At 33.3% G+C, this 16,648-nt stretch overlaps 1 protein-coding gene across 1 annotated transcript; it reads left to right on the top strand.

Annotated features, from left to right (window-relative positions):
• Window positions 1-11,024: 11,024 nt before the first annotated feature.
• LOC121764562 (protein CUP-SHAPED COTYLEDON 3-like) lies at window positions 11,025-14,351 on the top strand. Its single transcript, XM_042160566.1, has 4 exons — window positions 11,025-11,040; window positions 11,190-11,360; window positions 12,213-12,478; window positions 13,727-14,351. The coding sequence occupies exons 2-4, from the start codon at window positions 11,192-11,194 to the stop codon at window positions 14,144-14,146; spliced, it is 855 nt and encodes a 284-aa protein (XP_042016500.1). The 5' UTR covers window positions 11,025-11,040; window positions 11,190-11,191; the 3' UTR covers window positions 14,147-14,351.
• The last annotated feature ends 2,297 nt before the right edge of the window (window positions 14,352-16,648 follow it).

Here is a 16,648-nt window from a genome sequence, read left to right as displayed (position 1 = left end):
TAATTTGGATCACGCCACAAAATCATCTCATCATCAACTCCACAATCAGTCTTTGTTCCACACATCACTTTAAGCATGTACTTACTTCACTGATGTTAACAAACTAGATCACTATAAGAAAATATCACATACACTTCACTCTAACCGTGGAACACATCACTCTTACCATGTATTTACTTCACTGATGTTAACAAAATAGATCACTATAAGAAAATATCATTGATTTTGTATTCTCCATACACAAATTTCTTTTGAATGAAAGAAAACTTGGAGTGAAAAGAATAGAGCTGAAATATAAACAATCACCATCTATTTCCCCAATTATATCAATTCCTATAACATTCCTATAACAATTCCTATAACATTTCTCTTGAATAACATATCGACAAAATTGATGCTCGATACGAGAGCATCAATTCATGGGACCTCATGTCCGGCCTCGACGCTGATCGTATTGCCCAGTCCCCAGCGATTAAAAGCAATCTTCGTCGCAGTTGTTGAGCGACGAGAGTGATTCCGCGGGCGTTGCGGCGGCGGCGGAGTGGACATTTCCATCTCAGTGAACTAAATCCTTCTTCCACTGCACAGCTGCAAAGCTAAATCTATAGAATCTAAATTCATGAATCCATTCGCAAAAGTAGAACATGAAATCTGATTGAATAAAATTAGGCGAATGACATGGAATAGAAGTTGAAACAGGAGCAGAATTAAAAGATCTGCAGCACTGCTCATTTCCGTAGATAGAAGAAGATATTATGCGAAAGATCATCGATTCATCAATCCAGCGTCTTCACAGAGGATTTTCAGCTAAATCCGCAGCTTCCCGTGATCTCGATGGAGAAAAGAGGCGATATTTGGGCACGCCGACGATTGATTTCAGTTGCATACACTGCTCGGATGATGCTGCCCGCTTGTTTCGCGAGATGATTTAGTATAAAAAAACATCTGAACAAATTTCAATCGATTTAGTATAGATCTTATAATCCTTAGATCGATTCTCCTACACGTCTATTTTACTTCGATTTATTGAGCATCAAAATGTGAAGAAACGTCAAAATTGAGGGGAATTAGTGATCCTCTTTCGTGAGAGAAGGAGAGTGTGCGTGTTTGTGTGTGAGGGTGAATGGTGTGTGCATGTGAAAATATGAGAATAAAGTTAATTTCCTAAAATATCCTCATGCAGTTTTTATTAACTAAAAATGTTTACTTATTTTAGTCATTGGATTAAGATAATGTGTGACTGAGATTTGTTCTCTAGTTATACACTTAATATTAGTTATACTTTGATCATCTCTCCTAGGGTGCATCCTTAATTAGAGTGCTAACGTATATCCAATCACATGTTGTCACATGGCACAAAAAAATGCAATATTGTAAACACAAAAATGCAATATGCATATGTGAAGTTGTACATGCATTTCCGCATATTGCATTTTAATTATAGGCAAATTGCATTATATTGTTAAGTTTTACATTTTAACATAAATTGTCTACGATGCAAAATAAACTATATATAAATGCAATACGTCTATATATAAAATGTAAATTAAACAGTCAATATCTAAAATACAATACTCAAAAATAAAAAATGCAATCTGCATATAACTAAAATGCAATCTGCCAAAATTCATCTACCACTTCTACAAATGTACATTGCATTTTTGTGTTTACAATATTGCATTTTTCGTGTCACGTGGCATCACGTGATTGGATGTATGTTAGCACTTTAAAATTAGTTAGCATATTAGCATATCCCTGTATAGGGGTATATATATATATATATGTGTGTGTGTGTGTGTGTGTGGGAGTTAGTGATATATGCAAAACTCAATCTTATTGCAGAATTATAGAACCACACCTGAAGGTTATTTTTAGACAATATGTAAGTCATTCTTAGTTCATTTTTAGGTCATGAGAGTAAGCGTGACCTAAAATGATCTAACATTGACATTTGTATTCTTCAAATCCAGAGTATATAAAATGACCTAAAACAAACTAACAATATTTTTAAAATAACCTAAATCAAATTAATAATGACAGGTTCAACAGTTTGGCACTAGAAATTAGTCCGACATTGATTATAAGTATATATGTAAGACTACCAAATTCTTTCTACAAAACAAGACTACTAGATTCAATGATTCTGAGAATATTTAATATACTCTTACTTTTACGTAATCTATACATATATAAAAGGTGAGTTTTGGCCTAAATTGTAAATATTTGATTTTTAGGTGTAAATTTAAATTTTTATAAATTTTGGGCTAGATTTTTAATAAATTTGTATATTTGTAGTAACTGCTATAAATATTTATGTGTAGTAAATGCCATCAATATTTAAATTTTAAAATTAGGCTATAAATTGCAGTTACCTAATTAATTGACCAATATGCCATTACTATTTAATATGGCTATGTTGTATTGTCGTTACTCCTTCTATACATATATATATTAATATCGTAAATTCTATAGGAAAAGTGAAATATTTGGAATTTATATGGCTGATTAAGTACTTTAAACTCAAATAAAAATATTTTAATATTTGACATTGGAATTTATTATGTCTATGATGCCGTCACTCCTTCGACATAGTGTCCATTGGAAATAATTAACATAACACGTTAGAGTATTCCACTTTGCCAACGAGGTAATAGCCTATAAAAATTTGTGAATTTTGGGAATAAATCTAAATATTTATAAGTTTTAGGTATGAATTTGAATATTTATAAGTAGCTCTATGAATATTTATTTAGATGTTTTAATGAGTGCTTTGACTAATTCTTAAAGCGAGTAACCGACGGTTACAAATTTTAATGAGCACTTTGACTAATTCTTAAAGTACTACAATGAGTAACCGACGGTTACAAATCTTTAAACATGATAATGAGCATTTAACAAATTTTGTAACCTACATTGTCTTAATTTTTAATTTATAATGTTTTAATTTCATGATCTCTCATGTCCTAATTTTGTGCCTATAAAAGGTATGGAGTTGTGGATGAATTACACACCAACAAAAACATTCTCCATTCTCTCTTAAGCTCTCAACATTTTATTGCACATTTTAGGAACATTGTATTGCTCGATTTTTGGAGCCCATCAAGTTCATAGTGTCCAGCAAGTTTGAGATGTTATATACATTAGGAGGAAGTCATTTCATCTTTGGGGATATTACGTCAATCCGAGAGCACTAACTGTGATGTAATTTATCTTGCGGAAAGAGGGTTTTTCTTGACTAATTTTCATTGTAATTTCCAATTCATTTATTTTTTTTTTCTTTGATTAAAATAGTTAGAGTACCGTGTGTATATGGTTCGAGAATTTTATCTCAATCTTACAATTCTTAGAGAGGGAAGAATTGTATATTTTTACAAAAAGAAAATTTGTAGTAGTATTGAGAATTGTAAAGTAGCATAAAAAATAGTATAGATGTTTCATGTTCCAACAAACCACGTTTAAAAGTGTAATAAATAAGGATAAACGCTCCGACATTCAAAAGTTAATGTAATAATGTTAATTCAACCAATTAATGTAAATTTTTTTTTGTTAGTTTATCATTTGAATTTTTTAATGGTCATAATTTTGATATTTTGAATATTATGAGTTACGATTCATTATTTTGTTAAAAGTGTGAATTTTTACATTATTTTTAGTAGAGAACTATGAAGGATTGTTTTAAACATATTTTTCAAAAATGTCAACACTTGATATAGTCTCTTCATCATTGTCGAAATAATCGTGTTTGTCTTGATTCCATTTTAAATATGTTTAATTTAATGTCTTTAGGTGTAAAATGAATTGAGGAGTATATATTTATTGAATTGTTATTATATAGTATATTTTCTAGCTTAAATCTTATATAGTTATATTATTTCTCATTTTAATTAATCAATTAACAATTTAAAATCGTACGATGAAAAAATATTTCGTCGTGCATCGCACGTGAGTTAAAACTAGTAGAGTATAAAAATTCAGTAGGAGTAAAATTTATATCAATAAACTAAGCAAATTAGGAGTAAAGAGGTATTATCAAGCATTTAAGCTTAATAATTATCGCATTGAGACGTGGCCGTAACAGGGTTTGTTAAACTATGAATTAATTTGTTTTGCTACTTATAAATTAATCCGATTTCGTGATCAATTTCAGTTTTGGTGCGATAAATGATCTATGCATATATGTTAGTCGAAAACGTAATTTATTATACCCTTTATTTGCCTTTATTTATTTGAAATTATCTCTTCGTAGCGAGCGACCGAGTATAATATAAATGTTCCTTATCTTTCCAACCGAATATAATATAAATGTTCCTTATTTTTCCAACTAATTAAAGATTAGACCATCATCAAATTATTTTAGATGGGAAACTTAATTTTTTTTAATAAATGATTACGTGGATGCACAGACCAACAAAGGGTTGCTTCCTTGAATTTTAGGGCGCTTTAAAATGGAGTAACGACTAATACTTCCAAAAACTAAAATAAACGAAGTTTTAATTCAGATTTAAAAAATTATAAACTTTGGACGAATTTCCTACATATCTGCGATGCATATTTTACTATTATATTAGACACATAATATACAATGTCGAATTCAAGAATTAGGGCATCAAGATGAAGTTGTTTCATATACTAAACTACATAGACTCATGGCTAGCCATGATCTTTGAAAGTGATCTTAAACATCACAAACTTTAAAATTAATGTCAATTTTTATGACAGTTCATTTTTTAAATCAGACAGATCTACAATGTATATTTAATCATATGGGCGCACTATGATCAATAAGTGAAATTCTGTAAAAAAATCAAAGTAAATCTCAGCAGCCACTGGATCCTTAGATTGGATGGTTGTGATAAGTTACATTATTAGACTAAGATGTTACATTATTAGTCATGCTACATTATTTTATCAAAATAATACATTATTAGCTAAGTTATATTATTAGACTAATAATCTACATTATTGCATGACACGTTGCAATAATCTGACTATTAGATCACAAGATCAAATGGACTACAAGTGTTTTGATTTTGAACAATATTTATAATTTATAATAAAATACTTAATTAGCGACCACTTATTTTTATTTATAATAAAATACTGCGACACGGATTGTCAATAGTTTTCTTTGAAGTTTGGAGAATTTAAGCTGGTCCCACTTTTTCTCATGATCTAAACCATATACTCCACTCCACACTTAATTATTGTTAATTTAATGATACATAATTTGACACCTATAATTTTGTTTGGGATCTTCTCATTTTCATGAATTCAGTCTTCTCAAACTTAATTATTACGAGATAAAACCTATCTAAACCACAACACACTCATAATTTGTATAAATGAATAATGCATCCTATATGCATATACGTGTACGTATACATATGACACGAATAATTCTAGAAATTAAAAAAGATATTTTAATTTTCGACTAGGATTTCTCTCATTTCGCAATGGAATGTTGGTTTCAGGAAAAAAAAAAAAAGGTCCTGGGCCCACAAATTATTCATGAATTTAAATTATTCTGGTTGCAGATGAAGAAAGGACACGATGGATTTTGCTATCACATGATTATCATTCTAAATCATTAAGCCTTGTGTTCATTTGTTCATCGATCACCTTCAAAATTTTAAATTCCTAGCTAGATTTAGCTATATGTAGTGTGTTTATGTCTCTCCTCTTTAATTGAATTTTACCATAGTTATCCATGTCAATACAATTGAATTTTACCATAGTTATCCATGTCAATACAATTCAATCAAATTGATTGGAGTTCGAGATGCAACAGCTTATAGTTAGCCATAGGGATCCATATTGAACTAATTAACACAAATCTTGGTTTATTTGGATTTTGGAATATATGAGACTGATTAAGAATTGTATTTTGAGAGAGATCTTTCAGAAATCATAGGACATATTTAATTTTAAATAAACACATGTTGATCTTGATTCTTGATAGAGTTACCTATATAGGAGGCGAGGACTCCATATATATATATATATATATATATATAGGGTTTTGATCCATGCAAAATCATTCTTAATACAAAAATGCAGAACTAAGCATACAAAAGTCATTTTTAGGTCATTGTAAGCTTATTTTTACGTCATTATAGTAAGGATGACATGAAATGATCTTAACATGACCTCAAACCCAAAGTTTATAATATGACCTAAAACTGCTTTACAATGACCCTCCGTGTTTTTGTTTAATTATTGACCATTGGATTGTCAAATCTCATGGTCAGGATTTGGTCTGGATTTTGTATTGAGATCAAGTTTTGTATTGATCATTTTCCTATATATATATATATATATATATATAGAGTTGTGATCAAATACAAACTCTCATTTATCATGCAAACTACAAACTGCAATCACACACCATCTTTGTATCTAATCTACGGCTGGTAAGGGGTTACTAAGTCAATGTCACCGGGTAGTTCAATTTATGTCAGCGGGGGGTGTATATGGAAATCTTTTTGTGCCAGCAGTTACATACATCCTCATTTCACTCCAATCTGGTATAATCATAACTAGAATTATTTGTAACCGTTCCTAGGCGTGATCACACCATGATGACTCCCTAATTTATCTCCATTCTCCCAAACTACCATTAGTATCTTTTTTGGAAAGTGATTACATTACTCATTCAGCCACAAAACGTAACATATCTTAATTATTCAATATTGCAATATAAATTCGATCTCCTGTTGAAAGTCATATCCAAAATCTTCTCCGGCGTGCTTTTTAGTGTTCTTCTCCGGCATAAGGTCAACGTCCTCGTTTGTGTGGAAATGGAATTGTCCTACGAAGCTCAAGGTAGATTCTCTATCGTGTGTACAGTATTCTGCCAATTTGGTCGCTGACATTCCGTGATGACATTCTTGGATGATGCTTCTCTATCGTGTGTACAGTTGTAGTTAGATTTCGAAATGGTTAATGTCCCTATGCTGAATTTTCTGGCATTTTTTTTGTTAAAAATTGTTGAATATATAGTATAGAAGTTGTTGTGCTTGACTGAAGAAGACATAGTACGTAGAGTATATTATGCATAGGCATTAGGTTATATTCCGAAATGGTTGATGAATGTGTTTTCGAAATGTAGACTTTGTGTAAGATTATCTAATTTTTTATGCTTGTTCTGATGGTGTATATATAATCTGTCAGCAATGTGTTTGTCTGATATAGTGCGCAATGATATTCTGCCAATGTGTTTTAATCCCCCCATTTGGGAAACCAAAAACAAGCTCGACGTCTTTCGTGTCAACCTCTAACTCAACATCATTAGGCAGCATAAGACTGCACCGTAGGTGGTCAAAATGCTCCAAAAGCCAATACGCTAAGGTTCCTGGAACAGAGGTAACGTCAAAATCGAGAAGTCCTCCGAAGCCGAGCTGCCATAAAGCATTTTTCTGCCTTTCGTTCAGAGACTTCAGGATGCGCAAAAAAAACGAGTAGTTCTCTTGATCCTTAACCGAGGCCTCTTGGTTTGTGCAGGGATGCCCCCCCCACAGATTTCCGCTTCCCACTTGACTCACCATCGGCTACAGCTTTTCCTTTTGCAAGACGTCTCGCTGATCAAGTTGCAACCATCAATAAGTTAAGTCAATGACCAAAAAACAAAAAAATTAAATAATGTCCATAACACATTCTGCCGCTCATAGGCAAACTTTCACTCGGCATGAAAACATATACAACAAAACTAGAAATGTTATTGTGAATATGCAACTTGAAATGTCAAAAAATATCTACGAGAGCACCCACAAAGGATTAATGCGAGCACCCACAAAAATGTCAACGAGCACTGTCAATTATAGCACAAAATAGAAGATTTATTTCATATTATTTCAATGTCAACGCCATCTAACATCATATTGTACATATGATTTCAATGTCAACACCATATAATTTCAATGTCAACACCATATAATTTCAATGTCAACAACATATAATTTCAATGTCAACAGCATATTATTTCAATGTCAACAACATTGAAATAAAAATGTCAACTCGATCCTTGAAGAACGGCGATTGCGTGGAGTACAGATTCGAAACGGTGGAATGGAGGAAATTGGAGAGGTGAGACGTGTTTAATGGGTGGGGCGTTGAACATGCTTAATTGATGGAATGGAAGAGAGAGGGGAAGACGTGATAAATGAGAGGTGCGATGAATAGCCGATATTATTGGGATTGCTTAATCTAAACGGATTTTGTGATTTCAGCTTATAATTTTTGTCCCAAAAGTAACCCTTGGTGACCGATTTTATAAGCTGTGTTGACATGTGTAGAGACCATAAATTACAATCGTTGATTAAATATACTTAATGGATGAGATTATAGTTTGCATAGTTTGTATCTTAGGGAGTTTGTATATTATCATGACCCTATATATATATATCTATATAGGGGTGTGATAAACTACAAACCCCTTAAGATACAAACTATGCAAACTCTAATCCTACACGTTTATTAGAAATAATCAACGGTTAGTATAGATTGTATACATAATGTCAACATTACCTATATAATTGTTCACTAAGGGTAATTTAGTGATGTAACTAAGCAGCCCACATAATTAGGCGTTAAGTTGTGATTGAGAATCCAGTCAGTTACTCCTTTTCAACATCCACCCCTTAATCACGTTTCTTCTCTCCCATTTCCTCCATCCGAACCCTTCGATGATCTACTGCAGTCAATCGCGTTTCTTCAAGGAACCAAGCCTCCAGCAATCGTTCGAATAATCGGTGTTGACGCGACCTATGCTCCGGTGACATGAGTTCTCCGGTGACCTTTGCACCAATTTTAATCTTCGTGATTTCAATTCGATTTTGAAAGTTAGGTAGAGAAATAAAACATTATCATGTCAGTATCATATTTGTAAATTATGCGTGCAAAGTTCAACAGCAACATACCACAAATTCACCAATTCTCTATACATAATCTCATTAGCCATCATAAAAAAAAAGTTCAATGTCAGCAGTGGATAATGTCAACATAATATTTGGGTAGTGTGTTTACTTTGCAATGTTAACGCCTAATTATGTGGAAATGTCAACAGAATATCAGTAGAACCACAATGTCAACAGAATATATATATCATGGGTAGTGGATAATGTCAACAGAATATTTGGGTAATGTCAACGGAATATCAGTAGAACCATAAAGGCACCACACAAATGGCAACACGAAATTGGGAACATATCTGGAACAGATCATTGAAATGTTATTGACAAAGTTAAGGAATGGTTGGAGTGAAATGAGGGCTTTTTGTAACCGATGCATGAATCACATTCCATAAACACCCCCAGTGACATAATTTGTGTTAAGCGTTGATATCCCCATATGCATCCCAAACGTGAACCGTTGATCAATTACAAGGAGTGTGGAGGATTAAAGTTTGTAGTTTGTATTATAGATATGAGTTTGTATTTGATCACACCTCTATATATATATATATCCATCTTCTGTTACTCGATAATTCTACTTTTGATGTTTAAATACTTAGGCTACTTAGTTAAAATATACATTAACGTCACATGATATGAATTTGGGCTGATAATTTTCAACACGGCACGAAAATTGAACACGGACATACATGAAATTAATGGGTTGACCTATTACAACCCCATAACTTTGTGTTCAATTGGGATGAGTTTCAGTAACATGCTAAAAATAATATTGTTATTTGATTATTTTTATCATAAATTTTTAAAAAATGTAATTTAAATTTATTCTCAGGGTTTGTGTAAATCAATTTAAATCATGTATATCTGGTTTTTATCATGTAATTAGGTTAAAAAATAAAATTTAATAATATAAGATTTTAATCTTATAAATCAGGTTTAATCGAGTAATACCAGTTCTTATATATATATATATATATATATATATATATATATATATATATATATATATAAAAATCAAGTTTGTGTCATTATCATGATGTAATCGTGTTATATCAACCCATATTATATCGTGATCATTAATAGGTTCGTATCGGGTGCAGGTTGTTTTCGATTTTAAAAGTAACAGGTCGGGTTCGTGTTCGGGTTGAGAATTTTCATAACATGTCGAGTTTGAGTAGGCTTATTGGGTTGGGTCATTATCAGGATGTTGACACGATACCAATCCAAGTGTGCTAAATAAATCGCCTAAGTCAGTTCACACATAAAGTAAATATATACATAAATAGAGTTATGATCAAAATAAAACTAATTTCTAATGTTGAACCATAACATGGAGGTTCATTGATAAATTACAAAAAGTTCGATTTAAATCGATTTAGTTCATTTAGAAAAACTGAATTAGAAAAGTATGGGTGTCATTATATCAAAGTATAAATTTCTAAAATGAACCAAAAACAAGAAAAAAATGATTTCATTTTATCTAAAATTGACCTCTACGATCTTCATGTTTTAAAAATCTGCATTTTCTAAAAAGATCTAACAATAACCTCTGTGTTATCTAATAATGATTGTCGTGTTGGTTGCTTTTGCAATTTACCATTAAAATTATATTTTGCATATATCACAACTCTATGTTAATGTCTGATGACTTGTTATTGGATATCGACAAAAATAAGCATTACTTTCATTCACAAGTTAGGTTCGCCATAAGTATATATTCAAATAAACTAAACAAGACCCTATTTTTGCTACTTAAGGCCATTAATCCTCGAAACATATCCTTTTCACACATAAAGTAAATTAATTAAATAATTTTAAAACTTTATCCATAATTTGTTGCGGGAAACTGACGAAAATGGACAGTAAAAGACCAAGTACATATATAGAATTAGCAGATTGTAGTTGAGCAATACATTGTGTGTGAATCTATAATATATTTGTGACGTAGCATTTTCTATTCCCTTATATCAACCCCTCAAAAAAGGTCACAAAAAATAAAAGTTACTACATCGGAATTTAGTTAATTAAAAGTAGCCTTTTAGTTTGGAGGTTCTATCTGGTTTCTTGGATTTGGATTTTACTCTTTTATTGCAGCCTATATTTCCCACGTTAAAGATTTCTTCTGACTTTGGTACGTCAATTCTATATCGTGTCTCTCTCTCTCTCACTCTATATATATGCACACGCATATAATAGAGGTAGAGATTATCTCTTTTTGAGAAAAAAAATCGAATTATTTTTACTGATCATCAGTATTTCATTATCATTATATTGGGCAAGAAATGGGGCTACGAGACATTGGCGAGACGCTACCACCGGGTTTCAAGTTTTATCCGAGCGACGAGGAGCTCGTTTGTCATTATCTCCACAAAAAGATCACTAATGAGCAAGTTCTAAGAGGCACTTTGGTAGAAATCGATCTCCATGTTTGCGAGCCATGGCAGCTTCCCGGTAGGTTTTCTTTATCGTTCTTTATTTACATTAACAAACCTTAATTCAAAAAAAAAGTTACGTCAACAAAAGTTTGTTGTCTTGTTTCATCATCTAAGAGACAACTGAATTTTTTAATAGACTAACTTCATTGTTGCATATGTGTCTTTTGTTTTAGCTAACCATGCATATTTGTATATATACATTTATTTCTTTTTCTCTTGCAATTCTATTTATAATATTATGTAGAAATCCGATAAGATTTTATCTACAAAATTCACAACCTTATAAAGGGATTTCTCAGGTGCATTCTTTTAGCAAAAGGGAATTGAATTGAATTGAATTGAATTGAATACAAGTTTTTCTTTAAGTAGTGTCTAGCTTTAACTACACGTAATACTATATAGATTGTTTTTATAGATTTTTTTTTTCATACTTACTTACTTCTCCTTTCTCATCCGATCACCAATATTAGGATTAAATTTTAGTATATCGAAATATATAAAAGTGTGTGTGTGTGTGTAGGTGAGGACAAATGTGTGACATAGACTTCTCACCATAGAAGTAACACTCTCATCTATGTAGAAAAGGGTGACACACATTTTCCCATTGCTACACATTAATTCCTAAATCCACAAACATGCCTTGTGAATCTTTGGTGACTTGTAACCAACTTTTTGTCACATAAGCAACATAATGTAAATGATGAGATCCTAATAATCCATTTCATTTTAATTAGTATAATCCCATTAATTTCTTTCGTGGCATATATGTCAAGAACGCGTTAAGAAAGACGTGCAATTTTTCCAATATTTATTTCTATTTAACAAGCTATTAATTCCACTTAAAATAACATGACATATTATTTTGCAGATGTGGCCAAGTTGAACTCCAAGGAGTGGTACTTCTTTAGCTTCCGGGATCGGAAATATGCGACCGGCTTTAGAACCAACCGTGCCACCACCTCCGGCTATTGGAAGGCTACGGGGAAAGATCGGACAGTGCTCGATCCCCGGACAAAGGGCGTCATCGGGATGAGGAAAACTTTGGTGTTTCACAAAAATAGAGCTCCTAATGGGACCAAAACCGGATGGATTATGCACGAATTTCGCCTTGAAAACCCACATGTCCCACCTAAGGTTGGTTCCTTAATTCGTGTTTACTTGTCCCTTTATTGTGTTAATTTAGTAACTAAAGGGAATAAATATTATGTGTGAAGCTATGTAAAAAAAGGAAATTTCCAGTCACTTCGACTTAAGGTGCCAATCATGTTGTATGAAACTTGAACGAAACTCCTTTGAAATTATTAATTACCTCAAAGATTCTCTCATCATACATATACTACGAACTCTTTTATGCCTTCTCATCATACAAACACACACACACTCATACATTATTTCTAAAAATTTCATCATTTTATTTAGTAAAATATCTTACTGGAAAAAAAAACCATATTCATTAAATATTCTCCCTGGTTGTTGTTCTCTCTCTACGACTCATGAATATGTACTCCCTCACTCCCACTGTGAGTCACATTTTGCAATTTAGGTCCGTCTCATAATAAGAGTCCCATAATAAAAGTCACATTTATTTTTTTTTACCATAAATGGTAAGTAGGTCCACATTCCACTAACTCACTTCACTCATATTTTATTATAAAACCGATATAAAAAAAAGTGGGTCTCATATTCCACTAACTTTTTCAACCTAGTATTCCTTACGTTTCTTAAAACTCGTGCCCACATCAAATGTGACTTATATTGTGGGATGGATGGAGTATAACTTAAACAATAACTATAAAATGTAATGTATTTATCAATATTTTTATATGCTAAGCATTTCAATAGAAAAGTGGTTGAATATCATATTCCCCATGCACTTAGACACGAGCTTGGTACATGTACACACATAGTATTTGTTAAAAGATGATACGTGATTGATACTAGATTTTGTAAAACCAATATTATATAGTCCAAATTGTCGGAAAAATTACGAAATTAAATTCTGGTCAATCCCACAACTTTAAAAAATAGCTAAATGGAGTATATCACAACTTTTGCATTTTTCTCAATTGCCACAATGATTTAGATTCGGGGGCTCGTATAACATCACTCACGAAAGCCATGGATTTCAATATGAAAAATAAAAGAAATATAAGATTAGGTTAAAGTATTTTGACTTCCAAATTGTACATGATTTTCCTCCAAGTATAAACAAATAAGAAATTTGAGAATATTATCAAGTTATGATATAGCAACCGACTATTTACAAGTTACTGTTATTTTATAAGTTATGAGATTGACCGAAATTTGACCAAATTTTATGGTTAGTTGCTATGATGATTAAAGAATTGATTTATTTAACTAACCTATGGCCGCCTTTGACAGGAAGATTGGGTACTATGCAGAGTGTTCTACAAATCAAGAAGTGAAAATAACAACAATCTCATGAGCCCACATAATTTCGAAGACAATTTGACTATTTCCTCCACAAATAATGAGCGTGTCAACTTTACAGCTTCATTGTTCAATCACCATATAGGCAACCCTAAACCTAACCTTAACCCTAACCCTAGCACCTCTCCCGGGCTCGATTTCGACCTATCTTGTGACCATCCCATGAACCACCAGCCTCATTGCTCGAGCTCTCATGAGTCTCATGACTATATCCACAACAAATTGGGTGATCGGTCTACAAGGTGTGAGGATGACTACGGATTCTTGTTCGATTTCGATGGCTCAAACGTGGTGCCATCGAGCCTTGAAGATATGCGGTTTGTTGATGATAGTAGCTTAGTTTTCATCTAATTAGGTTTGTGGGATTTGATGCTCGATCATTAGTGGTATTTACTTATATCTATGTTTGCATATGTGATGTAGCATGTTTAGATTGGAGATTAGTCAGTATGTGTTTGTAGTTAGTGATGTGTGGTAATAATTGTGTTTAATTTGTACATTTGAAAATGAATTGGATATCATGCTTGCAATGGATCTAGGAATCATTCATATCAAATACTATCAATTTGAATAATGAGTTAAAAATTACATTAAATAGCTTGTGTTGTGATTCTTGTTCAACTTCCACTACAAGGATAAAAAGAACTTGGGGATCTTTTCACTAGAAATTTATGTATTAATCTAAGAAACTGATAGGGCCCTCGATCTTGTGAATCTCGTCAAGCATATCTCGTCCAATATATCTTCTTTATTTTATTTATTTAGCATATCTTCTATTTTAGTTAGTTATCTTTATTTATTCTCCATATCTTTTGTAATCTTTTATTTAATTATGTTTCTTGATTAACAAGACATATGTTAGGGTTTAGAATTCTATATAATAGAATTCTATCGTATTTTCATTTATTGAGAAATAAAGTTAATTACTTGTTCTCATTCTGGTTCTGGCGAAAATCGCCCCCTAGCACTTCAACTAGGGTTTATCTTATTCTTCATAATTGTTCTAGTGCTCTATTGCTGATCGATAGGATACAACATCCTATCAACTGGTGCTTCCATTGTTTACTCTTCCTCCATCCAAATCTCTCAAAACTCACGACTCACGACAAAATCCTCACAATCTCAATCCATACTCCAATCATCACAGCCACGCAGCCACTGCTGGTTTCCATGGCTTTTCTCCAGGAATCTTTACAACAACATGCTCTCCGTGAGATCCTCGTGGACTTGCGCCAACTGGTTGCTGCTCATGGCGAATTTCTAGCCAATTTCAGACGTCATACACTGACCGAGGAGCCTCCGGAAAACCTTGCCGAGCGCTCACCTACACATCAACCCTGGAATAATCGGCCGCCGGACCAGCAGCCAGTCACGGGACCTCAGCGGAGCTGGTCTCTTCCACCATCGGTCACAACCGCACCGCTGGGTATCAAGCCCGAATCCCTACCACGCCTTCGCCTCGAACCACCACGTTTTGACGGAGAGCATGCCCTGGATTGGATCGGTAAGATCCAAAGGTACTATAACCACCACCACACACCGCTAGATGATCGTCTTTATCTTACACTATTTATTCGATCTTCCGGCATCAGATTGGAGGGAATATTGGGTAGAAACTAACAAAGGTAAGAGTTGGGATGATTTCTTATTGGCTGTAAAGCATCGGTTTGATCCCGAATTCTATATGCCCTATGCGGCGACTGTCTCATTTGGGCCATTTAGGAGGACGGGAGGGACCAGCCGAGACCAGCGTCAACCCATACGCACAACAGCGAACCCTATAGCGAACCAGGATCCCGATAGCCAGCCACTTCATCGAATTGAGGAAGTCAAGCACACAATTATGGTCGTTAAGGAGCACAAAGCAGATGGTGATCTCATTGACCAAACTTGTAGTGAGGCGTTGAATATGGCTAGTTAAATCATCGTTGGCGACGATATCCGAGGTGTCAGGTATGACGCAGAACAAGATGCGCAAGTTCAGGCTCCTACTAAGCCCATTCTGCCGAGAGAAGTCTCGACGGGAGTGGATTTCGATGATTCTATTTCCGCTGACGTTTCTACTTGTGAGAGTAACATATTTTGTGGGAACTATGAAAATTTGGTCGCACATACACCATTTGTTGAGACAAAAGTGTTGGAGTTTCATGAACTTGATGTGTGCTTTGATGGTGCCGAGGGAGGACTTAAGGTTGAAAATGGATCAAAGGATCTGGTGGTGTGTGATAATGAAGGGCTTAAATATTGCTGCAGTGGAGTTTGTTTGGAGTGGCCTAAATTTCTTGATGGTGAATGGAGTTGTGCTACTCTTCAATTTGGTGGAGATATAGGGGTTCACGTATTTGATCCAGGAATATTTGAGTCGGATGATATTGATGTTGTTATGAACCCGAGAAGACTTCATCACGATAATATATTGTTCTCATTTAGTGCAGATGTTGATTGGAGCTTATAGAGACTTCGGCAGCGGCTTGGTGACTTCCGTGGACATACTATTGCAAATCGGATTTCCCACCTTGAGGACAAGGTGGATTTCAACCGGGGGAGAGTTGATAGGGCCCTCGATCTTGTGAATCTCGTCAAGCATATCTCGTCCAATATATCTTCTTTATTTTATTTATTTAGCATATCTTCTATTTTAGTTAGTTATCTTTATTTATTCTCCATATCTTTTGTAATCTTTTATTTAATTATGTTTCTTGATTAACAAGACATATGTTAGGGTTTAGAATTCTATATAATAGAATTCTATCGTATTTTCATTTATTGAGAAATAAAGTTAATTACTTATTCTCATTCTGGTTCTGGCGGAAATCGCCCCCTAGCACCTCAACTAGGGTTTATCTTATTCTT

The sequence above is a fragment of the Salvia splendens genome, chromosome 14, assembly GCF_004379255.2.
Source record: "Salvia splendens isolate huo1 chromosome 14, SspV2, whole genome shotgun sequence".
NCBI classification, from domain to species: Eukaryota; Viridiplantae; Streptophyta; class Magnoliopsida; order Lamiales; family Lamiaceae; genus Salvia; species Salvia splendens.
The sequence above is the reverse complement of the archived record's forward strand: the minus strand, read 5'-3'. Positions and strand labels throughout refer to the sequence as shown.